Source organism: Megalobrama amblycephala, linkage group LG4 (genome assembly GCF_018812025.1).
Source record: "Megalobrama amblycephala isolate DHTTF-2021 linkage group LG4, ASM1881202v1, whole genome shotgun sequence".
Classification (NCBI taxonomy): Eukaryota; Metazoa; Chordata; class Actinopteri; order Cypriniformes; family Xenocyprididae; genus Megalobrama; species Megalobrama amblycephala.
The window spans coordinates 44,710,241-44,735,249 of record NC_063047.1 but is presented as its reverse complement, the minus strand read 5'-3'; the positions used below and the strand labels follow the sequence as shown (position 1 = coordinate 44,735,249).

The window sequence follows — 25,009 nt, the reverse complement described above, 5'->3', positions numbered from 1 at the left end:
AGCTCCCTCCACCTCGGAAAAGCCGCTCCGATATTTACCCTCGTTTTATTTCGGGCTCTATCTAATTCTTTCTTTTTGGCTTTTTTATCATCGTCATCTGTCTTTTTCCGTTTACCCGTCTTTATTTTATGAGCAGGTGCCACTCGAGGAATTGGCAGTTTGGATTGTTTTTCCGCCATAAGCAAAGCTGCGGCACACCGGTAATCTTGAAGCCTGTATGCGCTGGCGCTGTGTATGGGAGGGGTGAGATCAGCGCGCACGCGCGCTTGATTGATTGACACTGCTAAGACACTCCTCCTGGCTCTGATTGGTTGTTTCTTACCGGGAGCGGTGCATTTCTGCAAATGGCAATAGGACCATTGGTAGGAGCCAGAGGAGCTTGATTTTTTCACAGATTATCTGTCTCATATTCTACTGTCAGGACATAATGTCAGGTTTAACAAATATGTAAAAAAAAATTTTTTTACAAAAGTTACCTACAGCAGCTTTAATTGTTGCAGGTTTATGCAATTTTCTGAGATTGGATTTCACAGTTTTCATACATTTTGTGGAATTTTAGACATTTTCGGCTTTTGTGCAAGTGAGATGAGTAAATGCTCACATTTAGTCTAGAACTACAATAACCGTCATTACACACAATGTCTCTGCACTTAATCTCAATTTATTTAAACTTGGGGACAGGAGAGCTGTCAGTCAATACATGGGAAAACAAAGTAACTTGCGTTATTTATAGGGCTGGGTATCGTTCAAAAATTTTCGATACCGATACAATACCGATACCTTGACTTCGATACCGAATCCTGAACGATACCTTTTTTGATACCAATTTTATAAAATCTGTTTTATACGGAAGAGGATTAGGGCCAAGCAATAATAAAAAAATAAAACGATCTCGAGATTAAAGTTGTTAAATTTCGAGAAAAAACTCGTTAAATTTCGAGAAAAAAGTCTAGATAAAATGTTGAGAATAAACTCGTTAAATTACGAGAAAAAACTCGTTCAATTTCGAGAAAAATGTTGAGATAAAATGTTGAGAATAAACTCGTTAAATTACGAGAAAAAACTCGTTAAATTTCAAGAAAAAAGTCTAGATAAAATGTTGAGAATAAACTCGTTAAATTACGAGAAAAAACTCGTTAAATTTCAAGAAAAAAGTCAAGATAAAATGTTGAGAATGAACTCGTTAAATTACGAGAAAAAACTCGTTCAATTTCAAGAAAAAAGTCGTGATAAAATGTTGAGAATAAAGTCATTAAATTACGAGAAAAAACTCGTTAAATTACGAGAACAAATTCGTTAAATTATGAGAAAAATGTTGTTAAATTTCGAGAAAAAAGTCAAGATAAAATGTTGAGAATAAAGTCATTAAATTATGAGAAAAAAGTAATTAAATTATGAGAACAAATTCGTAATTTAACGAACTTTAATCTCGAGATGGTTTTATTTTTTTATTATTGCTTGGCCCTAATCCTCTTCCGTAGTTTTAACAAGATTACATTACCTCAAAAAATCTTTGGTTTTATATTTAAAGTTTGTTGACTTTTTTTTTTTTTTTTTAACAGACTCAAAGACTCATCTCTTGAGCCACTGCAAAAAGGAATAAAAAAGCATCACTGCAGATCTTTTTAAATCACTGAGCAATTGGTGTTCTTCTTCTTCAAAAAAAAAAATTATTATTAACAATAGAAAATTTTGTACATTTTAATGATAAATTCATTAATTTGGTGCACTTTGAGAGTTCAAAATAAAGATGTTCATTGTGCAAATTGAACAAAGACAAAGTCCACCCACCAAACGTCCGATGATATTCTCTGATTTATCCGATTATCTGCATCTGATCATCACATTACAATTATTAAAATTCTCAGTGTTAAGCATGATGATATGGTAACTTATCACACTGAAGTAAGCTGCTTATAAATTAACATTAAAGTTCTTATTTGGCTTGATTTCATTTCCTTAGCCTAAAAACAGGCTTTACTCCCTTAAAGGTGCTCTAAGTGATCCTGGGTGGAGTAACTTCCTGTTGACGTTCGAAGTGTTGTCAAACAAAACAGAGGCTAGCTAGACCCTCCCTCCTCCTCCTCCCCCTCCCCTCCATGCTTCCTGAAACAGTCATGAACGAGCATTTAAAATCATTCTTGTCGGTTATTGGCTGGAGCCTATTTATAATGATTCGTGGTCCAGGCTGCACCAGTTTGTTTTTATTGCCGTTTTCGGAGCTTGTGGCGACTACAGAGACCACATTTTTTTTATAGTGTGTTCAGGGGACAGGCAGTTGGCGGATAGTGAGGAGATGTTTGCTGTATGTGACAAAAAATGTTTTGGCCTAAAAACGTGTGACATCGCTTAGAGCACCTTACATCATTGCTGGATGTATAATTATATAATTTCTGTTAGTTAAGCTTGTGTATATTTTTAGTTAATACTGTTAAGTTATAAAGCATCTCTTTGTGTTTTATATAATGACCACTAGGAGGTACTCTATGCACACGTTTTGCTTAATTGATTTTCTCTGAAGAGAAATACTTTCAGTTCAAAGCGAAAGTAAGAGTGATGCACATTCGTTGCGTCTTACCGTGAAATGAGAGTTCCGTGTCTTTATTAAAATCAATACATTAATCATTAATCTCTCATCCACCCGCAATTAATTGGAATGTTATTTTTTATCAGGAGGATGCTGATACCCCTTTTCCACCAGAATTGTTCACGTTCTGGAGCCAGAGCCTGGGCTCGTGCAGCCGAACTAGAGCCCGTCACAAACCGGTCGCGTGTTTACATAGACTTAAAGATCCTGTTTTTCATGTTTTTTTGAAGCTTTAATTGTGTTTATAGTGTGCAATATAACATGTGTTCATGTTTCGCGTGTAAAAAAACACAGTATTTTTCACATAATTTACTTATCTGTATACCGCTGTTTCCACTGTCATAAAAACGGGCTGATGACTTCCTTGTTCTATGAAGTCCCTCCTTCAGAAATACGTAACGAGTTCTGATTGTGCCAGCGGTTCCTGTGTTGTGAATCGACAGCAGCTTAGCGCACCTTGCCCGGAAAGGTCGCGCCTCTTACCATAACGTGGAGATGCATGCGCTCAGTGTTATTGTAAACGTAGTTTTACATGTGGATTATAATTTTCGGGAACCGAGTTAAACATAAATTGTAACCATTGATCTCTAAGTACAGCGTCCCTGGGAAGGCCAAACAAAGGTGATTGGACTGCGGGATGAAAATAACAGCGTTTCGACGACATGGCGACAAACACACTCTACAAACGCAACTCTTGCTCTTCTCCGTGGGAGAGCAACAAGACCACGCCCCCTTTTTTTGTGTATTCCTGTGGGCGGAGGTTAGTCAAAAAACTGTTTTAGTGACGTCATTAAAGAAGGAAGTAGAGGGATGTAGTCCAAACTGGCCGTTCGATGTAGGCGACTTCTGTTAAATAAAATATCTCGCTTGGCATTGAACTTTGAGCTTTAAAATTTTACAGATTTTATTTATACTCTAACAACAACATTACACACTAACTAAAGTTTGAAACATGGGATCACGAAGAACGGGACCTTTAAGGAACAAACGCTGATGTAAAGCTGCTGCGTCGTACCTGCCCATAACTAGTCTAAAAAAACATTGCGTGTCCCGCTGTTTCTGCAGGCTGCGACACTTATGTTTGGTACTCACCCGTCCTTTTCGGAGATAAACTGAAAGTGAAACCGTTGATTCACTTGCTCTCTCGCACATAGGGTCTCTCTCACATGCATAGTTTTATATATTTAGATATAAATAACAATGTAGTGCAACGTTATTACTTGCTCAACGGGACAGTGAAAGCATTTCTCCGTCCCCTCTCCCCGGCTCCGTTCTGAGGTATCGAAATTTGGTACCAAATGACAAGACACTTTTTGATACTTGATAGTATCAAAGCAATTCGGTCGGTACCTAAAAAGTATCGAGTTCGATACCCAGCCCTAGTTATTTATTTGAAAAAGCAACTCAGATATGTTATTGTAAATTTAAAAATAATGTGTTACTTTATTAGTTACTTGAAAAAAGTAATCTGATTAGGTAACTCAAGTTACTTGTAATGCTTTACCCCCAACACTGGTTAAACAGTTAGTTTTAACTAACCAAACTAGTTAAAATTGATTCACTTCATATTACGTGTGTTAGACAAACACAGGTTAAAGGTAAAAAGTATTTTATTTACACAGGATAAAGGTGAGGAGGGACGATGATCCGCATTAGGAGAAGCAGTAGTTGCGGTTGTGCTTGTTGATCCACAAGTGCTTCAGTTTTGGATCGTTCATGTAGCGTTCAAGCAACAACTCTTTTTCTCGTCATTCCTTTTCCTTGATTATTTTCTTCTCCTCCTTCTTCTTGGCCTTCTCCTCTGCCCAGGTGAACAGAAAAAGTGGCACTTTTCTTTTGCACTTTTCCTGGATGTTCACAGTGTGCTGGGTCTCATTCTTGGGACAGTCAGGAGAGGTTACACAGAAGAGCTTCATTGAGAGCTCATCGAGCTCTGTTTTCGGAGAGGCATGGCCTTGTATGGCACTGGAGTCTCCCATTTCACTGAGGTCCTCTTCTTCAAATCCCTGGACATCCACCACTTTGCACTCCCATGCTTCCTCCTGCACCTCGCTGTCCTTCTCCAACCAAGCAACCATCTTTCTCGGTTTCATTTCAGCCTCCGGCATTTGGGGGCGTTCAGACTTGAGAAAGTCACTGGCAGGGAAGGTCACATACTCATTCTCCTCATCCTCTATATCAATCAGCATAAGTTCTGAAAGCGGCTCAAACAGGGAAGAAGTAAATGGCTGAGGCTTCCGGCTGGGAGGACGTTGCAGAGCAACGACTTTATCAGGTGCAGGAGTCGGGCTCAGAGGAAGTCGTTTGGGATGAAGCCCTTGAGATGAAGAAAACAGTTCATCAGATGCTGGAGTGGGGCACAGAGAAACCGCCAATGGAAGCATCGGTGGTTTGGAAGGACGCATCTGGGATGAAGAGTTCTGGAGCGAAACAACTTCATCAGGACATGGAGGAACCACAGACAGTTTGGGAGGATCCACTAGAGGTGCTGGAGCCGGTTTCTGAGGACTCTCATGTGGTTTTGTCACTGGCGGCAGGGGTTCGAAGCGAGCAGCTGGTAGAGCGAGGTGTTCGGAGACACTTGGAGGCATTGGTAGTTCTCCCTCTATTGGCTTCAAGAAGGAAGATCTGACCAGAGTATGCAGAGGTTTGACCTCCACAAGAAGTGGTGTTGGCTCTGTGGCCTTCCATTGCTTCAGTTTTCTCTTCTTCTTTTTCTTTTCTACAGCTTCCCTAAGCTCACTTCCTCCCCCCATCAACTTTTCTAGACTGTGCATCTCTCTTTTTTTCTGATGCACACATCCACTCTTCTTTACCTTTATCTTTTCAAGTCTGAGTGGTGCTCTCTCCTCTTCAGCCTCATCTTTATGACTGATCTTTCCCTCGATCTTCACCTCTCTTTCCTCCTCTCTCTCTCCAAGCTGGCACTTCTTAGGTACCTTGCGGCGTCTCTTCCTGCACTTCCTGTCATTGGCAGTGAAGTCGAAGGCCTCACACTCCAAACAGTCGAATAAAAACACTGCTAAACAGCGCCATTAATGGACACTGAATGCTGCAATCGAATTCAATATTTGTCGATATATCTGCAGAAAGTCTCGAAAGTCTTTCGATCAGTTCACTCCTAACACACCAACAGCAGACCAGAATCAGTGTTGCAGTTTAGTGCTGCCAGAATGGAATCTCCACTATGATGTCACAACAGTGAGAACTCTGAACAATGTGAGCTTTTAAAATAGCTTTTTTTCCTCTATTTTATTATAGAAAATAATATGAAATATATTTTAATGTTAATATATTTAAAATATATTAAATACATTTTAATATTATATTAAATTGAAATGTATTGTAATGGCAAAGCTGAATTTTCAGCATCAGTCATTCTGTGTCACCTGATTCTTCAGAAATCATTGGAATATGCTGATTTGCTAATTTGCTGGAAAAAAAAATATTATCAATGTTGAAAAATATTTCATATTATTATCACTGTTGTTCTGCTTAATATTTTTGTGATTCTGTTTGTGAAATGATGCTGTCCCGGTGTCTGTTTCCTCTGTATGCCCTACAAAAACTACAACATTTCCCATCGAAGATGATTAGTTCAATTCTAAAAAAGTTAAATTTACTTTGAACATTACAAAAAAAAAAAAACTTATATTGTGAAATCCACACTTCTAGGCCCGGTTTCAAAGACAGGGCTTAGACTAAGCCAGGATTAGGCCTTAGTTCAATTAAGCCATTTAAGTAGCCTAGCTTTTATAAATGTACCCTAAAAAGAAACATTACTGGTGTGCATCTTGAGACAAAACAATGGCTCTGGCATATTTTAAGATATGTCAGTGCAAGCTGCTTTCAGTTAAAACGGCTCAAATGCATTTTAGTCTGAGACTAGCTTGAGCCTTGTCTGTGAAACCGGGGGCTAGAGTTTTAAAATCCCACTTATGGAATCTGGTTGCAGCACACACATAAGGAGAATTTTAACAGATTTTTTTTCTCGCAAATCTCGAACATGCACACTCTACAAGATGTGAAAACTGTAGCACAGCATACACTAAAAGTATATTATCAGACCCAGAAGAGCACCTCACGTGATTTCGTGTGGAAGCTGATGTATACATAGCAGATCGTCGCTGACATCTAAACAGGTCATGTTTACATTGCTAGCAGCTTTCTACACTCACCCGATATGTTCAAAACCATACCGATTTCTCCCCAGCTTTTCTCTTTGTCGTATGGTTGTGTCATGTTTTTCGAAGACGTGTTGTTGCAACACTTCCACGCGCCGGTCCGCTATCTCAGCTGTCTAACGAACCCATACAGCATCTGATTTCACGGTCGCGATTTCAAAAGCGCTCTCATTCACGTCTCTCAGTGGCTGTTGTTAAAAAACTGACGTAATCTTCCCGATTTAAAATCCTAAATATCAAACATGTTTTCATTTCTATTCACATTTCATCTAGTGGAAACATTTGGTACTGTGCCCAAACAAAATCTTACTGAAAGCTAATTTTTTGATAGGCTATACCTCAAATCTGGAATTGGAACACAACTTGTTTAGATTTAAGGTTTTGATTTTCTCAGTTTTAGAGTAAACATAGATTTCATATAAAAATTGAAAATAGTATTTTCTGCTTGTCAGTTATTTTAATTTAACAAATACCCCCACCCCCGCCCCCCAAAAAACAGCAACAAACATAAAACCATGTATTTAAGGAACAAGATTTATTTGAAATGCACTACACCATTCAGTTTGAAATGATTAATGAATATATATATATTTACATTTGTGTAATTCCCTGTTACATCCCACACAGGTAAACTATTACCTAATATAGACAGAAAGAAAGAAAGATCTCTTCTAAATCTGAAATGCAATTGAATTCTTTTTGAAATTAAATAGATTTCATGTAGTGTTGAAGTGCATTATTATTAAAGATCAAATTGGTTGAGCTCAGCCTGAAAAGAACACGATAATAAAGAGGCCAACCAGTAGAATCGCCATAGTCAAAGACAGAATGACGGTGATGACCACCATGGCTCCACTACGTGCTGGAAGACCACTGTTTATTAGCTGATAGTCCATGACTGGGGAAAAAAACAAACAAACAGACCTGATTAGTCATCTCACAATAACCTAACCCTTAATGTTACATCTTTTTCAAGCTGGGGTTTCATTCAATTGTTTTTTTTTTTTTTTTTGGCATGATAAAAGATCAAATTGGCATGTGTATCATATCACAAGTAGCTCATTAAAATTTACTGTAACATTTTTTAAATGTAAATCTATTACCGTTGGTAGTCGTATCAGTCAAGACTGTGCTTGTATCAGTTTCAGTCTTGTACTTCATGCTGAAAGACAAAGACATTAATAATGAGATTCAATTTGCTGATTGATGGTCACACAAACACACACACGCATGCACACATTTACGCATAGACGTAATGGTTTTTATACAAACTGTACTGTACTGTAACTGTATTAATTTCAGAGTTTGCCATCTTTGTGAGAATAATTTTGTCCCCATAATGTAGGGTTTACCTGAAACACACACACACATACACATACACACACACATACTTGTAAGTTGTTCCATTTTTTAGGTCTTTCAGAAGGAACCACGGCTGACTGACTGGACAAGATGGAACCGTGAAATTCTCTGTTTCTGCAAGACACATAAGTCATAATGCTTACTCTTTAGACAATGTCATGTGAACTATATTCAGGATGAAAACAATGCATACTGTTTATATTGGTGCCCAGTTCTGTGTACAGCAGCTCAACGGTCTTATTTCCATAAGTAGAGCAGTCAGGCAGTTTCAGTAGAAAAGAGTTTGTGAATTTGCTCGCCAACACCCCATCTGCTTCAGGACTCAGCAAACTAATCGGGATTACTAAAAAGCAAATAATAATTAAAACTGAGTAATGAACGCTTACTGGCAACAAATATTAAGCAACAGTAGTTTGTAGTGGTAATGTGAAGACATAAAAAAAGGTTATTATTTTTACCTGCAAAGTTTAGGGGACACAACACCCCCAGGATGAAGAGCACAGCCAACATATTGTCCTATAGAGTACAGGTGTGTGCACGACTCGCAATGCTCTGGATAAGACAGTGGGATGGGAAATAACAGAATAACAGTATGGCTGAAACCAGACAAGCAGGACTGAACGGTATTATTGAGCCAATCAGTGAGCACAGAGAACAGGTTTGACCAGGTGTGTATAAAATAACAGCCCTTCCCTTCGATACACTTTAGGGAGGCCTTCAATCTGGAATGCATGTTCTAACTGACATGGTAAATCCTTATATTATTATTAAGGCTACTGAGGGACAATGACTAATCCTAACTAATATTCATAATGCTCGTGTTTTTCCAAACCCTTAAGACTTTATTTCTCATGTGAAACACAAAATGAGAAATCTTCAAGCTACAAAAGTTCAATAAAAGTGGTTCATATAGCTAACACACTATATTCCACATTTTCTGAAGTGATGCGAGAGCTTTGAGGAACAAACAGACCAAAATATTTATTACTATTGCAGGGTACGTGTCTTCTTGTGAAATCAATATTGATTCTTAAGAACAATATAATCTCTCTATTGCCATTAAGTAGTTTTATGCTTATAAGTCTAAAGTTATACTTTATCTTCTGTAATTTAACGTCACCATGAATTCAAAATTGTTATTTTTTTTATGGAATATTTCAGTATTTATTATAAATGATTTATCTGTTGTCATGAAATATTATAATCTTAAAAAAAAAAATACTTGTAACAAATAACAGGGATACGATCAAAAAGATCCCTGGAGCCCCCACTCTCACTCCCAAGACTTCAAAGCTCGCAACCACTTTAATAGCGCAAGAAATAAACAGTGTTGGGGAAAGTTACTTTTACAAGTAATGCATTACAATATTGCATTACTCCCTAAAAAAGTAACTAATTCTGTTACATAGTTACTTTTTATGGAAAGTAATGTGTTACCTTATGTTTGCGCTACTTTTTCTTATCTGGGCTGGGCTTGCTTGTTTGTTTTTTCAAATTCACGCCTGTACAGTAGAGGGCGCAGCTCATACAAAAGTTTAGCACTCTTCAACAATAAAAACAAAAAATGAAACACAAATGTGATGTTTATCTAAAGTCATTTTTGCTTATGGTTGAGTTGGATCATTGAAGGTCAGCAGCAAAGACCCTGGTTAATAAAGTGAGAGTAAATACATAAAGTATATTTGTGTGTTTTTTTGTTTGTTTGTTTGTTTTTGACATTTAATTAGTGCAGTTTTATTCATTTTGAGGAATACTGACTGTTTTTGTGCAAGTGAGATGAGTAAATGCATGTTCACATTTAGTCTAGAACTACAATAACCATCATGTTTACACAGTGCTCACAACGCCTCTGCACTATTACTCATGATTCCTCTCAACATGGAAACAGGTTGAGGTGTCAGTCAATAAATAGGAAAAAAAAGTAACTTGCATTATTTGAAAAAGTAACTCATATTTTCCTGTAATTTAAAAAGTAATGCATTACTTTACTAGTTACTTGGAAAAAGTAATCTGATTACATAACTTGCGATACTTGCAATGCGTACCCCCAACACTGGAAATATTAAGAAAATTAAATAAGGCAACATAAACTTTGGAAGGGGGCAAGGCCAAAATAAATAACAAAACATATCTAACTGATGTTAAATACTAACCTATATATATATATATATATATATATATATATATATAAAACAGCTTTGCAATTTTTTAAAACTTTATGCTTAAGTTGCATATGATGGAATTACGGTTTGTCTAAGGATGTTTTACACGATGTTATATAAGTCTCTGGTGTCTCCAGAATGTGTCCATGAAGTTTCAGCTCAAAAATACCCCACAGATCATTTATCAAATTGTACGAGCTTATCAAATTTGTCCCTATTTGGGTATGAGCAGAAACACACCATTTTTGTGTGTCCCTTTAAATGCAAATGAGCTGCTGCTCCCGGCCCCCTTTCCAGAAGAGGGCGGAGCTTTAACAGCTCGTGCTTCAGGTTGCTCAACAACAACAAAGCTGGAGAATCTCACGCAGCCAAAATGAGGATTGTAACAGTGTTCAGCCTTCCATTATTGTTCAAACCGGAGTCAGGCACTGATTGAGAGATTCAGGAAGAAGTTACAACTTTTAGAATGATACTGGACATTTCTGAATGGTTAGTGGATAAATTTATGTAGTTGCTGTGGAGTTGATTCAACTCATTGACTAGCATGTGCCGTCATGTTAATCTTTTGTGCAAATCCAGCATTGAATTGTCCCTTGTTTGTGAAGCAGTCCGGTATAAAATGATGACATGATAACAACACTGTACTACAACAACTCAGACCAACATGGCCTCACCCCCTTTGTTGCTTGTTCCCCGGGGGCAGGGATTATGTAAATTTTGGGGGTTGGGATGTCACCAACCCCGGAAGATGCATGTTGTAGTCCCTACCAGCCGTTTGTTGTAGTCCTTAAAAAGCGATTTCTGTACAATATCTCCCTTTGCATTGAACTTTGAGCATCGTCACTTCGCAGATGTTGTTTATGCTCAAACAGCAACATTACACACTAACTAAAGTTAAAAAAAGTGAAATCATAATCAAGGATCGCTTTAATGTTTTACATACACAATGATGATGTGGGAACCAAAAATATTCCTAAATCATTGTTTAGTAGCACTCAGTTCCTCAGAAAACCCAGGTGAACTTTTGTTTTGTTAGAAAATGATGGCAAAAAGACATAATTATGACTAAAATCTGTCATACTTCTGTCTTTTTATCTCATAATCTACACTTTTTATGTTATAATTTAAACTATCTCATAATTATAGTTAGTATATCATAATTCCGACTTCTATCTCATAATCATGACATAATTATATGCTCCCCTTCCCCCCACTGCAATACAGTTGAATAGTAAATTAAGAAGAGACAAACGCAAGTGCACATTTTAATAACAGTCAAACAGTGAAATTGAAATTTACAACAGTGTTTTACAAATTAAAAAAAGCAAAGAACAACCAAACAAACAATATCTAGATAATATTATTAATCATACATTAAAGCTAAAATGTGAAACTCAAGGCACTTCAAATGCGTTGGACAATGTTGCATAAAAAGTAGTGTGAAATATTTATATTCCACACCAGGCATATAAAATGTTTTCCCTGCCAGAAATCCTTAGAAAATATTCAGAAACACAAAACTAGGTACATGCTGAAAATATATGAAAAACTGTAAACTGTGCTGACCAATATACTAAATGTTGTCTCAAAATAACTGCACACATCAGAGCCAGCTGTCCCATTCTTGACCTATCTAAAATTGTCAACGAACCTTCAGCATAAAATTACACACAGTGACACAAGTTTCTAACAAAGCAACATGTAAACAAGATATACAAATATCAGTGGGTTTTAAAAGATTGTTTTTGGTTGTGTGCAGTTTATTCGTCATTATCAGTACACATAAAGCCAGATTTGAACCTTCATGTACAACAAAATTGGCACAGAGATCTTGCACAGGAAGTAAAAATAAGGTTTCATGCACATTAAAAGCTCTGTTGAAAATGCTGAACATGCCTGTTATGTTCTTTGCAGCAAGTTTGCATATCTAAACAATGTGCTGTTGCATATTAGTGCTTTTCCCTTCAGTAATTAGCAGTGAAGCTATTCACAAGCCCTTTGAACATTAGACCATGAGAAGCAGAATAGTGGTTCTCTGCTTTCTGCCTCCACGTTTAGTGCAGGTTGTAAACATTACAGAATGAATATTTCCTTTCTTTCACAGAGACCCCTCTCGTCTGGCAAGTTATGAAGTGAAGCTATTGCCTCCGGATGTACTGGAGTTCTGGCGAGGTGCTCAGTGGTGGTATGACGTGGTGTTCCAGCGATACCAGGATCTGTAAAATTCATCATATGTCAGTTTGACTGGTTCTTTAATTAATTAAAGAGGCCATACGATGCTTTGTAATGTATCTGTTTGTGCATGTATAAGATCTGCAAAGTTACAAAGCTAATAGTCTCCCACCAAGTGTGCCAGTGTCATTCCCCCCAGGAATCGGGTCTCCTTTAGGACCCAGGCAGTAATGCCTAATCAAAAGTTGTTTTCATGATGTCTTTAATAATAACCACTATTCACTATTTCACTATTGTATGATGTTTATTACATTAAGTGCAAACTAAAAAAAAAAAAAAAGTAAGAAAGAGAAATGCTTGATTTCACAACTTATATCTTCAGTTATAAACTAGTGAATGAACCATGTAATTTAAAAGACATTAATTGTCATTATAACGCATTTTAAACTATATTGAATTATAATCAGGTGCTAAAAATACATCCATTTAAAAGTCTGTTGAACCAATGAGATTACTCGGGTTCCTAAAGGAAACCTGATTCCTGGGGGGACTTGATTTCTCTCCACACTGGACAAGTACAACGCTGGTTATGCACAAGTCGTGCTTACAAAGTTGGTTCCGATCGATCTGGTGGCAATGGAGCTACGATCAACTTAAGCTTACGATGCTTTTGGGAAACGCTGCCCAGCTTGATCATCCACAAAAATTTTTTTACATTTTTTTTTTAAATATTAAAGCATGTTAACCTATTCTAGTACACCCAATAAACAAAATAATGACCTTTTAAATAGCATCATATGATCTACATAAAATGGCTGCATGTGTGAAGTAACTTAAGATTAAGATGGTATTTGATGTGGTTATACCCTGCAGTGTTGAACGTCTGGTTGACCCCCTGTGCCGTCAGTGCACTGGATGTGGTGGACAGAGTGCTGGGGGAAGAGCCTCGACTGGGGCTGTTGGGGGAGGAGCTTGTTGACACTGCAAGAAAAATGTGTTATAACCTCAGAAAACACATTAAGGTAATAAATCTCCAAAATTACATTTTCCTACAATGGCAATAGTGTGGTTTGTCATCCCACCAGCACTATACTTACCACCTCCAGAGGTGAGTGGACTGAATGAGCGTGAAGTTGAAGGCTGAAATAGGAAATGAATCAAATTAGTGGGAAACAGGGTGGAGAACATTTTTAAAGAAAAGCATACATCCTTTTAATCACAAACCCTCTAAAACACACACAGTTTGAGGAGTACAATGAAGTTATAAACATGCCAACAGGATGCATTTTTAATTTAAAGGTGCCGTAGAACGTCTTTTCAAAAGATGTAATATAAGTCTAAGATGTCCCCTGAATGTGTCTGTGAAGCTTCAGCTCAAAATACCCCATAGATTTTTTTTTAGTAATTTTTTATTAAAAAAATTATTTTGGGGCATCATTAACTATGCACCGATTCAGGCTGCGGCCCCTTTAAATCTCTCGCTCCCTGCCCTCCCGAGCTTTCAAATTTAAGTGCAGTTATACAGTGCATAAACAAAGTTCACACAGCTAATATAACCCTCAAATGGATCTTTACAAGATGTTCGTCATTCATGCTGCATGCATGCATCGATTCCTGTGAGTATAGTATTTATTTGGATGTTAACATTTGATTCTGAATGAGTTTGAGGCTATATGCTCTGTGGCTAACAAGCTAATGCTACACTGTTGGAGAGATTGAAGTTGTGTTTATGAATTATACAGACTGCAAGTGTTTAAAAATTAAAATAGCGACGGCTCTTGTCTCTGTGAATACAGTAAGAAACGATGGTAACTTTAACCACATTTAACAGTACATTAGCAACATGCTAATGAAACATTTAGAAAGACAATTTACAAATATCACTAAAAATATCATGTAATCATGGATCATGTCAGTTATTATTGCTCCATCTGCCATTTTTCGCTATTGTTCTTGCTTGCTTATCTAGTCTGATGATTCAGCTGTGCACATCCAGACGTTAATACTGGCTTGTCTAATGCCTTGAACATGAGCTGGCATATGCAAATATTGGGGTCATACATATCCTGACTGTTATGTAACAGTTGGTGTTATATTGAGATTCACCTGTTCTTCTGAGGTCTTTTAAACAAATGAGATTTATATAAGAAGGAGGAAACAATGGAGTTTGAAACTCAACGTATGTCTTTTCCATGTACTGAACTCTTGTTATTCAACTATGCCGAGGTAAAATCATTTTTTGATTCTAATGCACCTTTAAAATTTATTATAACATATTGGGTTATCCATTTGTCCCATTTAATCATGTAGAAATCATAAAATATGTGAAGTTTGGGGTCAGTAAGGTTGTTTAATTTTTTTTTTAAGTCTTTTATGCTGAACAACGCTGCATTTATATACAGTAAAAACAGTAATATTGTGAAATATTAATATAATTCACATTAACTATTTTCTATTTTAATATATTTTAAAATGTAATTGAATCCTGTGTTGACTAAGGTGAATTTTCAGCAGCCATTACTCCAGTCATTTGAATATGCTGATTTGGTGCTCAAGTAACATTTGTTATTATTTTCACAGTTGAAAATGGTCTTGCTGCTTAATATTTTGTGAAAACCATGCTACATATCTTTTCAGGATTCTTTGATAAATAGAAAGTTCAAAAGAACAACATTTATTAGAAATATAAATCTTATTTTACATTAAGAAAATGTAAGTCTTTGTCATTTTTGATCAATTTATTGCAATAAATTGATCAAAAATGACAAAGACATCCTTGCTGAATGAAAGTATTAATTTCTTTTAAACAATTTTACCAACCCCAAACCATGGAATGGTATAATATAATTGTTACTGTACAGTTAGCTTTAGTAATCCATGGGAGAATGCAAAGAAGATGATCAAACTGACTTTTAATGAACACCAGGGAAAACAAAGCACTACACACTATAACAATATTAACACTAGACAAGGGACTAAGGACAACTCAGGGCTTAAATACACAAGGAAGCTAATCAAGAGAACTAGAATCAGGTGCGTAACATCATCAGTAATCATAGAAACAAACAAGGATCGGGAACACAAGCAAACAGGAACAGAACAGAACCAAAACACGAAGAATCTAACATACTAATGACAACAATATAATATAATATACTATAATATAATATAAAATGCCTTGCCCAATGTGGCTCTATCCATGTGGAACAAGAGATTATTAGTAATAAAACTTGATGGTCACCATTTTGGTTGAAAGTGAAAAGTGACATGATGTGAAGGCCAAGTATGGTAACCCATTCAAGTTAGTGCACACATATTAGGAGTAGTGAGTAGTGAACACACACACACACACACACACACACACACACACACACACACACACACACACACACACACACTGCAAACCGTGGGCACACACAATCAGAGCAGAGGGCAGCCATTTACAGTGGAGGGATTGGGGGTTAGGTGCTTTGCTCAAAAATTTCAGGGGTAGCTGAACTGGACTGTTAATAATTTCCTCTGGACGTGATGAATCATTACTAGAGTAAACAGACACCAGTCTCATTCAATGATTTCTCAGACTCACCAGACGAGGGTTGTAGTTGTGAGACTTCATGGGTGAAGTGGAAATGGGGCAGTATATCCTCTTTTCTTTCTGCCGCCGGTTGCAGAACCAAACCCGTACTACTTCCTTCTCCATGGCTAGCTGCTCTGAGATGTGCGTAATCTCTTCAGAGTTGGGTTTTGGGTTCTAGACATAGAATAAAGTGTGTTTATGTATCACAGCCTGCAGGGGGCACTAAAAGAAAACTTTGTCATTGCTGAAAAGGACCTGTTACATCATGTTAGTAAGTTCAGTTTACCAGGAGCAGGTTGGGAACTGTCTGGAGCAGGTAGTGAGATCTTATAGTTTTCTAAATCTTGTGATAGTTTAGGATTAAACCTCGACTGCTAGTGCACACAGTCGACTAAATTAACATGTAGCAGATTACAAATGCAACGTTATTATATTATATCACTGCAAATGGTAGATCAAAGGTAACACTTTGCAATAAGGTTCCACTTGTTAACATTAGTTAATGGTTTCAACTTAAATATCAGCAGCAACATTGACAATTATAAGAAACATTATTAATAACTGAGCACCAATAATAACAACCGAGCAGCAAATCGGCATATTAGACTGATTTCTGAAGGATCATGTGACACTGAAGACTGGAGTAATGATGCTAAAAAAATTCAGCTTTGACATCACAGGAATAAATTACATTTTAAAATATATTCAAATAGAAAATAGTTACTTTAAATTGTAATAATATTTCACAACATTACTGTTTTACTTTATTTTTGATCAAATGCATCCTTCATGAACACAAACGTCTTTCAAATATATTGAAAAATTGAAAATATGAAAAAAACGAACTAACAATTTTTAACAATTAATGTTGAAAATGATTAACAAACACTGTAACAAATGTGTTGCTCATTGTAAGTTAATGTTAGATCTTATTGTAAAGTGTTAACAGTTGATTTTTTTAACTCTGTATGGACCAAAAATATGAATCATTCTTCCAGCATACCAAATGCTCTCTACAACGAGAAATTCTTTCTCCCTAATACCACCATACAAGACTAGCAATAAAAAGCAGAAAATTATGTTCATATGAGGGCCTGAACCATCTGAAAAGGAGTAAAAAATGACAAACTCACATCTAGAAAGCGTTTCTCAAGTGTGAGCTTGATGTTAGTTTCAATGCTTGTTCTCTTTTTCCTCTTCCTCCCATAACCCTCCATAAGGGGTGGTAGGGTGGTGGGGTTGGTCATGGAGTCAGATGGCGAGTTCTCTGAAGTGAGGGAAAGAAGGGAAGGTTTAATATCCCAGTACAGTCCGCCAAACAATTACCTAACGATGCATACAGGAAAAAAAAAAAAAAAACAACATTAGTATCTTCTGTCCACAAGAGGGCAGCAGCACATACCTGCATCACTCAGCCACTTCTCTAGCAAGGGCTTGAGCTTGCACATGTTTTTGAAGCTAAGATTGAGAGCCTCGAAGCGTGAAATGGTAGTCTGACTGAAGTCATTTCCATACAGCTTTCCCATGGCTAGCCCCACATCACCCTGAAAACACATGATAAAAGAGTTTGAGAACTGGATGAGGTCCATGACAGGGTCGGGCAACATATACCTATTCAAAATTGGCTCCTTTTCAAATTTGAGTGGATAATACCCAATGAAAGTATTATTATTTCATTATTAAAATGAAAAGACAATTGAAATGACAGGGAAAGAAATTTACAAAACTGCAATAATAAAATAATAATTATACAAAAAACAAAAACAACAACAACAACAACACTGTCACAATATAGGTGAATTTTATTAGTCCAACAAAATCAAATACATCATACATTTGGACTTATTCACTGATACGTGAAACACAAAACATTCTTATTTGAGCTTGAGAAACTGTGTACCATTAGAATAGCTTCATTATTTGGTTTATGATAAAACCTGGTTACAATGACAGTAATTTCCTCATTTCTGTCAGGAAAATTATGCAAAATCAATCAGTAGTTATTTTGAATAGAATATCTGTATGTATTCAATCATGTTTGTTCCGGTTTATTTTTGATCACAGGGCTCGACTAAACAATGTTCATAAGGGAGAAAATTTATATACTCACACATTTAGGCCTACATAATATGTATTCGGATACAAAGAATTGTCATTTCTATTCGCTTTCTATGAGAATGAGATGAGAATTAAGCAGCTTCAAGCACAATCTATTTCTCTCTTTTACTTGTACCAATTTTCATAACGCACTTCCGTTTTTAGATAGTACAACTCATTTATGTTCGGTTATATATATTTTCAATTGACTAGCCACTTGCTGTAAAATAAGTGTCAGCAAGAAGATTTCTGGACATTTTCAGAGACCGGAAAAGAGATATTCCGATGATTAGTGTGTGAAGAATTTTCCAAACTCAACGGACACTGATGATATTTATAATGTATAGTCTGTTCAAAACCATAAATTATAAAACGGTTAGTTCCTGGTCAATAGCATTGTTTTATTCATGATAAAACACAGCTATGACCGCTTCACCGAATGATTCTTTGTATCACTACACAACACCTTTAGCAACCACTCTTAGCAACGTAAACTGTATGTGCTCAATTGATATTGTTCATTGAAGCTTACTGTATTATGTAGAAGAGTATTGTGAGAAAGAGATAGATTGAGCGAGCTTATTACCTCCATTCAGATTTAGCATTTTCCTTCAGGTCAGTCCTATGTTCATAATAAAAAATCTGTTTAAATGTCCACTGCAATATCTTGTCCTTTTAACATTTAAAGGGTTTTCCCTTGACTGACAGCGCTAGTCAAAGCATTTGTCAGTTGCGTCTTGTTCCGTGTTCACAACAATTCAGTCTTTTCAATATAAAAGTCTTTGCGACTGAGTGAATCACTAATAAAGACGGTCTTTGCCACCATCTAATGGCGTAATAATGTAACTTCTGTTGCTGTTCACGGTCAGGGACTATTTTTTCTGGTGGAAGGAAGGTTTTTTAGTGATTTTACTTCATAAAAGTTGCATTGATACATATTGTTTTGGCTTTAATATTTGTATTGTGTGGTAACCGTTTTATAAAACAAGAAGGTACTCAAGGATACAGCACAGCCTCTCAAACCTTATTGCTTACATATACAGTTTTTAAAACCGTTATAAAACCAGGCAAGTCTTACCTGAGTAAAGCCTAGTTTAATGCGTCTTTGTTTGAAGGCTTTAGCAAACTGCTCTAGCTCCTCCAGGTCATTAGGCTCATCTTGTGGTGATCCCACATGTTTAGGGACCTGTAAGTGAGACATGTCCAAGTGTCCATCCATAGAAGAGCCAGCCAGCCCTGTCCTGCCCATTGCCTTATGAGAAAATATAAGCTTTTAGAGTCTAGGTAATCAGTTCTTATCACCTTTGTTTGCTTACATGCTATTTGTATTATTGTTTGGGTGTGTGCTTTCCTTTTCTCATGCCATTAAAAAAGCACCCCGGTATTATGCATTACAGTAGTAGTCACAGTAGTAGAATGCTGGTAACCAGACAGTTTACGGTAGCCATTTACTTCCATAGTAGGAAAAAAAAAAATACTATGGAAGTCAATGGGTGCCGTCAACTGCCTGGTTACCATACATTCTTAAAATATCTCCATTTGTGTTCAACAGAAGAAAGAAACAAGAAACTCATACAAGTTTAAGGTTGAGTAAGTAATGACAAAATATAAATTTTTGGGTGAACTAGCCCTTTAACTAATGTACAGTGGTTAACTAATGCTAACAAATGAAACCCTATTGCGAACTGTTTCCATTAATGAATAAATTTGTTTTAAGAAATAATCCAGCATTAGGCTCTGGGGTACCTGAGGAGTGAGTGCGAGACCAGGCTGGTGTGGTAAGAGTCCTGTCTGAGACTGAGATGGCAAGGAAAGCAGATTGGGCTGCAGAAGTGCTGGAGGAAACAGCATTTAAACATGTATGTACTGTAGTAAAGTCAAACAAAAATAACTTTCTCAGTGATGTGTACTGATGAGCAACATCGCACTTAATATGATCCAGTACATCCACTGACCTTGGTGTCCTGATTGGGCCTGTGAGAGGAGAAATGATGAAGGGGAGGACAGATGAGATCCAGGCATCAGGACGAGCTGGGGGAGAGAGTGCAGGGAGGGCAGCTCCTAAAAAACACCAGCCATTACATGCATACCTTATCTTTCACCACAATTTCACTTTGTGTGAGAGGATTAAATCCCACAAAATATTTTCAGGTCACAATGCATCCAAAAAGAAGAAAATATTTTGCTTAAAGTCTGTTGAGATATTTTGAATTATGACATAATTTTCATGACAGTTAAAGGGATAATTCACCTGAAAATAAAATTAATTTACTCACCTTCAAGTTGTTCCAAACCTGTATAAGTTTATAAAAAGAAATACTACTACCATCAACTGTTTGGTTACACACATTCTTCAATATATCTTCTTTTATGTTCAATAGAAAAAAAAAAGAAACTCACACAGGTTTGGAACAACATGAGGGTGAGTAAATGATAACAGAATTTTCATTTTGGGATGAACTATCCCTTTAAGCACACTTTCCCAAAATGCCATAATTATGGCATCCATAATTAGAATCTCTTTTACTGTATTATATGAAAAAATGCATTGCATTTTTTTAAATTGAAATCATTATAAATTAAAGGCATTAAACAAAATACTTCCATGATTTATAAATACTTAAATAATAAAATAAACAATAAATATTTAATGTATTGTTTTTTCCCTCATAAATACTTAAACAAAAAAATAAATATTTATATATCCATTTTTCTTACATTACACTAATTACAGTTATGAGAATTGGGACTAAAATCAATTGCTTAATTGGTGCTTAAAGGGATAGTTCACCCCAAAATAAAAATTCTGTCATCATTTACTCACCCTCAGGTTGTTCCAAACAGCAGAAGAATTAAATTCATACAGGTTTGGAACAACTTGAGGGTGAGTAAATGATGACAGAATTGGGGTGAATTATCCCTTTAACTATTATTAAAAAAGTAACAATGCCAAAAGGCCTAATGATCTTATAGGCTTAATTTTCGTATGCAAAACATAATCGTGTGTGTGTGAAATACAGTAAAACCAACAATTATTCAGGCACTAGATATAAATTTTTTTATATTTTTTTTCTAGTGGGTGCAGGACAGTATAGTTCATTTATGTAAGTGAAGATAGTGAAATAAAATAAACTGTGACATATTATACCCAAAAATTCTTCATACAGTGGACAACCAGTAAAATTTGGAACCAAAAATTATTTAGACACTTTGACCTGACCATGTTTTGCTTAAGTGTTATCTGAATTTTATTCTGACACAGTTTAACTCTGAGATCTTGTCATATTTTATTTTCATTTGTATACCATTTATAGTGAATAAACTTTAATAACGAATGAAATGTTCAAGGTGTCTGAATACATTTTGGTTTGACTGCATATGATCCGAACATGCTTGTGATGGATTTCAGGACCCTCTATGACTGAGGTGATAAAGACGTACCCCAGTAAGCTGGCCACCAGGCACCGGTGATCCCTGAGTTAAGTGGCATGTCTTGTGCGACGATCCAGAATGAGGAGAATCGTTCAGGTTCTCAGTCTTTATCTGTACGTGAAACAAAATATTCGTTAGATAACCCAAACCAGGTGAACATTTGAAGATATGGAGTTGTTCACTGTTGTGTTTTGGTCCTCAGGCATGTGTGTATACATGCACTCTTTGTGTGTACTCAGAGACCAGTAAGGCTGCAGGACTCGTTCTGCAGAGGGCCTTTAACAAACATTCCTTCCCTTCCCGCAGGCACAGTATGCAAATGCCCTCAGAAGCCTGAAGCTAGTTCCTGTGCACGAAACTTTTCACTGTCCTCACCACTAGATCAAATGACAGGCTGATCTGAAGAACTAATGAAGCTTATTCATTATGACATTATGATTCATGATATCTCACGTAATGTAACTTTTGTAATCTCTCAAGCTGTTTCTCCTTGAACTCCCATAGAGTTCAGAGCAATGCACTGCTCTGAATACCAAAAACAGTACGTTTTCAGATTATGAATATTAAGTAAAGCAACGTTTGTACTCACTTGTCTGGTGAAGTCAATGCCATTTTGTTCAATATCTGGAAAATGAAAAGATAATCACACTCAGCATCAAAGTGAGAGTTACACGTATGCATTAACATTCAGACTGCATCCCACCTGAGGGATCCAGCCAATGTTACAAAACATTTTAGTTTTCATTTAAACTTTTATCATTATTTCTTTCAAGGGGTTTTAATATTAAGACTATACCATAAAAACAAACTCCCAAATGTTCCATTAAACTGAGCGAATAGAGTCAGTCGGCGGTTCAAAGGTCGTCAATACCAGGTAATCTCTCTTCATTTGAAATTCAAATCTATCTCTATGAGGCCGTGGTTAGAACGGCACTCACTCACTCCACAATATGGAAATCTACCCTTCTCCTGAGCCAAACTTCCAGTATGGAAATCATCAGATCATGCAAATGAGTTTCCATGGCAACCTTTAGAGGCCTTCACATTTGAATACTTACAGACCTCCAGGTGCATCTCCTACCCTCTGTATTTCTCTTTCCCTCACACACACACACACACACACACACACACACACACACAAACTATAAATGATATGACTAACAATACTATGATTATAAAACCTGCTGTAACCTATGTCCTCCATGTCGATTACATCATATTTCTTAAAATCCCTGATTTTAAAGTCTGAATGGTTATAGTCACCAGTCATACGTGCCTGCACATAAACTGTGATGATACTTGATAGCTATTGTACATGTCCAAAACAATAAAACAACCTTAAAACTACAAAACAGTAAAATAATAACGATAAAAAATGATTTAGATATACTTTCACTACACTGTAAACAATTATTTTCATGATTTGTTATTACAACTTTTTCTTTTGTCAAATCAACTTAAATTAATGTGGTTCGGATAACATAATATTTTGAGTTTCTATTTATTACACAAATTTTTAATTTCAATGAACTCAAAATTTTAAGACAACCAGTTCACTTTTAAGTTAAACCAACAATATTTTTTTTACAGTGTAGATTCCATGTAGGTTCATATAAAGATGTTTGTAAACACGAACAACATTTTATTTGTACAATCCAAATATTTGTAGTTATCACATGACCTGATGGGACATCTGATAGGTCTAACCCTAATCCATATCCAAACACTTCACACCATAGAGGTGATGGAACATAAATGAAATAAATATATTTAACATTGAAGGACAATACACTGCTCTCTCTGAATTCTCATTTCTCTCAGGTTCCTCATTTGAGTGAGATGGTTCCGTAGAGAAGCCATTGTAACCAGACCATGATTCAGTAACACCTGAGGCTATGAGCGCTTCACTGCAAACAAACCGCCACATACATCCTGGTAGACTTCACATCCATCAACCTGCACGTATCACACACCTAGATGTCTAATGAACTCTGTATTCTGAATTCAACAAAACATAAGTTACCAGAATGCTTTTTTTATAAATACAAAAATATGGGATGACAAATAAAATAATATTTAAAAAAAAATGCGTTGATAGAAATGCACAGAACATAAAAATGACTTCTAAGGTTGGCACAAAGCCATTTCCACAGACTCGCCTGAGAGCGTGACCAGTGTCCTATTAACACAAAGAGTTAAACTTTTGGTCATAACCACAAACGGTTTTTGTAAAGAAGCCCGGTGGCAGTTCGTGAAATTATGATCCTCATTTCTAGTGAACGTAAAGGTGAATCATAAACACATTTAGCCACAGATAATATGTTCAAAAAAGGGTCTGGAAAGTAGACAATTTGTTAGAAAATATGCTCAAAAAATAATCACATGTAGATCTAAAAAAGTGAAAAAAATATTTTAAATATTTAAGAAAATAAACTAATAATATTTGTAATGTATCACAGAACATTTTCAAATGTGCATTTAAAAGAGAGTTTTGAAATATTGTAAATCTCACTTATAACTGTTTCACGTCACACAAATGATGTTATTTTACAAGCGTAAACAGAAAACTTTAATTGGCACATAATTGATTGAATAATATTTCTGTGTTATTTACATTCAAATGTCACCACACATTAGTTAAGAGGTAATTGTACCATTTCAAGGCAATTGACAATATTCCAGAGAGTGAAAAGGCACCTTACCAGCTGGTTCATGCTGAGATTCTGTCTGTTCAACAGCCTCTGTGCTCATCTTAATATCTGTAATGATAAATACAGCTGATTTTCCTACAGGATCACAACTTTATGCAGACACTGAGGCAATTCATGCCCGGGCCCAGCCAGTAAAATGATCTTGAGGTTTATTCTAATGTGTCCAGCTTTCAAATGGTCTCCTTTATGTAAAAGGCTTGTTGTAATATTCATAAGAGCAAGGGTATCCCCATTCACCATTCACCACAATCACTCTGTCTCTCCACCCTAATCTCTTCTAGTCAAAAACATTTAAATCTGTCAATATCTAGAGCTGTGAACAGGTACAATGCAAAACAATATGATTCCACAATACGGTCACTGCTTGAGAAGAGAACAGGCATCTGGGAAACGAAGCAGTATTTCTCTAAAAACTTTGAGAAGTACATCTACACTTACCTTATAGAAGCGAAGATCCACAGATCCAGTCTCTGTAGATTAAATCCCTGGTTCTGTGGTGCTTTTCTCAGGTGAACTGAGTGAACCTTTCTCAAAAAGGTTCAGAGAAACACATTTAGCAATGTGGGTTAGTAGAAGAGCATTCACCTCTCCAGTATCCCACACCAGCCGATAGACACGTCATTTGCATAAGGCCCTCGGTGTGTCCTATCCAGACTCTGACTTTTTGCATAAAACAACAATAGGCAGACAGCAAACTTCTAAAAGCTTGAGAGTAAGAGCATGCG

At 36.4% G+C, this 25,009-nt stretch overlaps 2 protein-coding genes and 1 long non-coding RNA gene across 6 annotated transcripts; 1 reads left to right on the top strand and 2 right to left on the bottom strand.

Moving 5' to 3' along the window:
- Positions 1 to 7,287: 7,287 nt before the first annotated feature.
- Positions 7,288 to 8,750, bottom strand: zgc:194948 (uncharacterized protein LOC796981 homolog). Its single transcript, XM_048186597.1, has 5 exons — positions 8,592 to 8,750; positions 8,327 to 8,476; positions 8,163 to 8,247; positions 7,875 to 7,933; positions 7,288 to 7,669 (listed from the first exon to the last, which is right to left on the bottom strand). Exons 1-5 carry the CDS (start codon positions 8,641 to 8,643, stop codon positions 7,536 to 7,538), a joined length of 480 nt encoding a protein of 159 aa, XP_048042554.1. The 5' UTR covers positions 8,644 to 8,750; the 3' UTR covers positions 7,288 to 7,535.
- A 2,797-nt stretch (positions 8,751 to 11,547) lies between these two features.
- Positions 11,548 to 24,990, bottom strand: pou2f3 (POU class 2 homeobox 3). 4 transcript variants are annotated; one of them, XM_048189539.1, is made up of 14 exons: positions 24,723 to 24,990; positions 24,276 to 24,332; positions 22,163 to 22,197; positions 21,583 to 21,684; positions 20,418 to 20,435; positions 20,097 to 20,202; positions 19,888 to 19,976; positions 19,220 to 19,393; positions 17,447 to 17,588; positions 17,178 to 17,311; positions 16,054 to 16,218; positions 13,565 to 13,607; positions 13,334 to 13,448; positions 11,548 to 12,511 (listed from the first exon to the last, which is right to left on the bottom strand). In XM_048189539.1, the coding sequence occupies exons 2-14, from the start codon at positions 24,322 to 24,324 to the stop codon at positions 12,472 to 12,474; spliced, it is 1,212 nt and encodes a 403-aa protein (XP_048045496.1). In that variant the 5' UTR covers positions 24,325 to 24,332; positions 24,723 to 24,990; the 3' UTR covers positions 11,548 to 12,471. The 4 variants fall into 4 exon arrangements, with proteins under 4 accessions (XP_048045496.1, XP_048045498.1, XP_048045497.1 ...); XM_048189541.1 differs by lacking the exon at positions 20,418 to 20,435 and having other exon boundaries at positions 24,723 to 24,985; XM_048189540.1 differs by lacking the exon at positions 24,723 to 24,990 and having other exon boundaries at positions 24,276 to 24,455.
- LOC125267679 lies at positions 16,302 to 20,221 on the top strand. The gene is made up of 3 exons (XR_007184707.1): positions 16,302 to 16,360; positions 19,859 to 20,000; positions 20,084 to 20,221. It is a non-coding gene; the product is annotated as an uncharacterized LOC125267679 (long non-coding RNA).
- Positions 24,991 to 25,009: the final 19 nt, after the last annotated feature.

Coding starts and splice junctions, on each gene's coding strand:
- pou2f3 (XM_048189539.1), bottom strand. CDS start 24,324: ATGAGCACAGAGGCTGTTGAACAGACAGAATCTCAGCATGAACCAGCT. Junction 21,685..22,162: donor GCATTGACTTCACCAGACAA/GTGAGTACAAAC, acceptor TTTCACGTACAG/ATAAAGACTGAGAACCTGAA. Junction 12,512..13,333: donor CAGACGTTCAACACTGCAGG/GTATAACCACAT, acceptor TGAATTTTACAG/ATCCTGGTATCGCTGGAACA.
- zgc:194948 (XM_048186597.1), bottom strand. CDS start 8,643: ATGTTGGCTGTGCTCTTCATCCTGGGGGTGTTGTGTCCCCTAAACTTT. Junction 8,248..8,326: donor ACTGGGCACCAATATAAACA/GTATGCATTGTT, acceptor TGTGTCTTGCAG/AAACAGAGAATTTCACGGTT. Junction 7,670..7,874: donor GACTGATACGACTACCAACG/GTAATAGATTTA, acceptor TTTTTTCCCCAG/TCATGGACTATCAGCTAATA.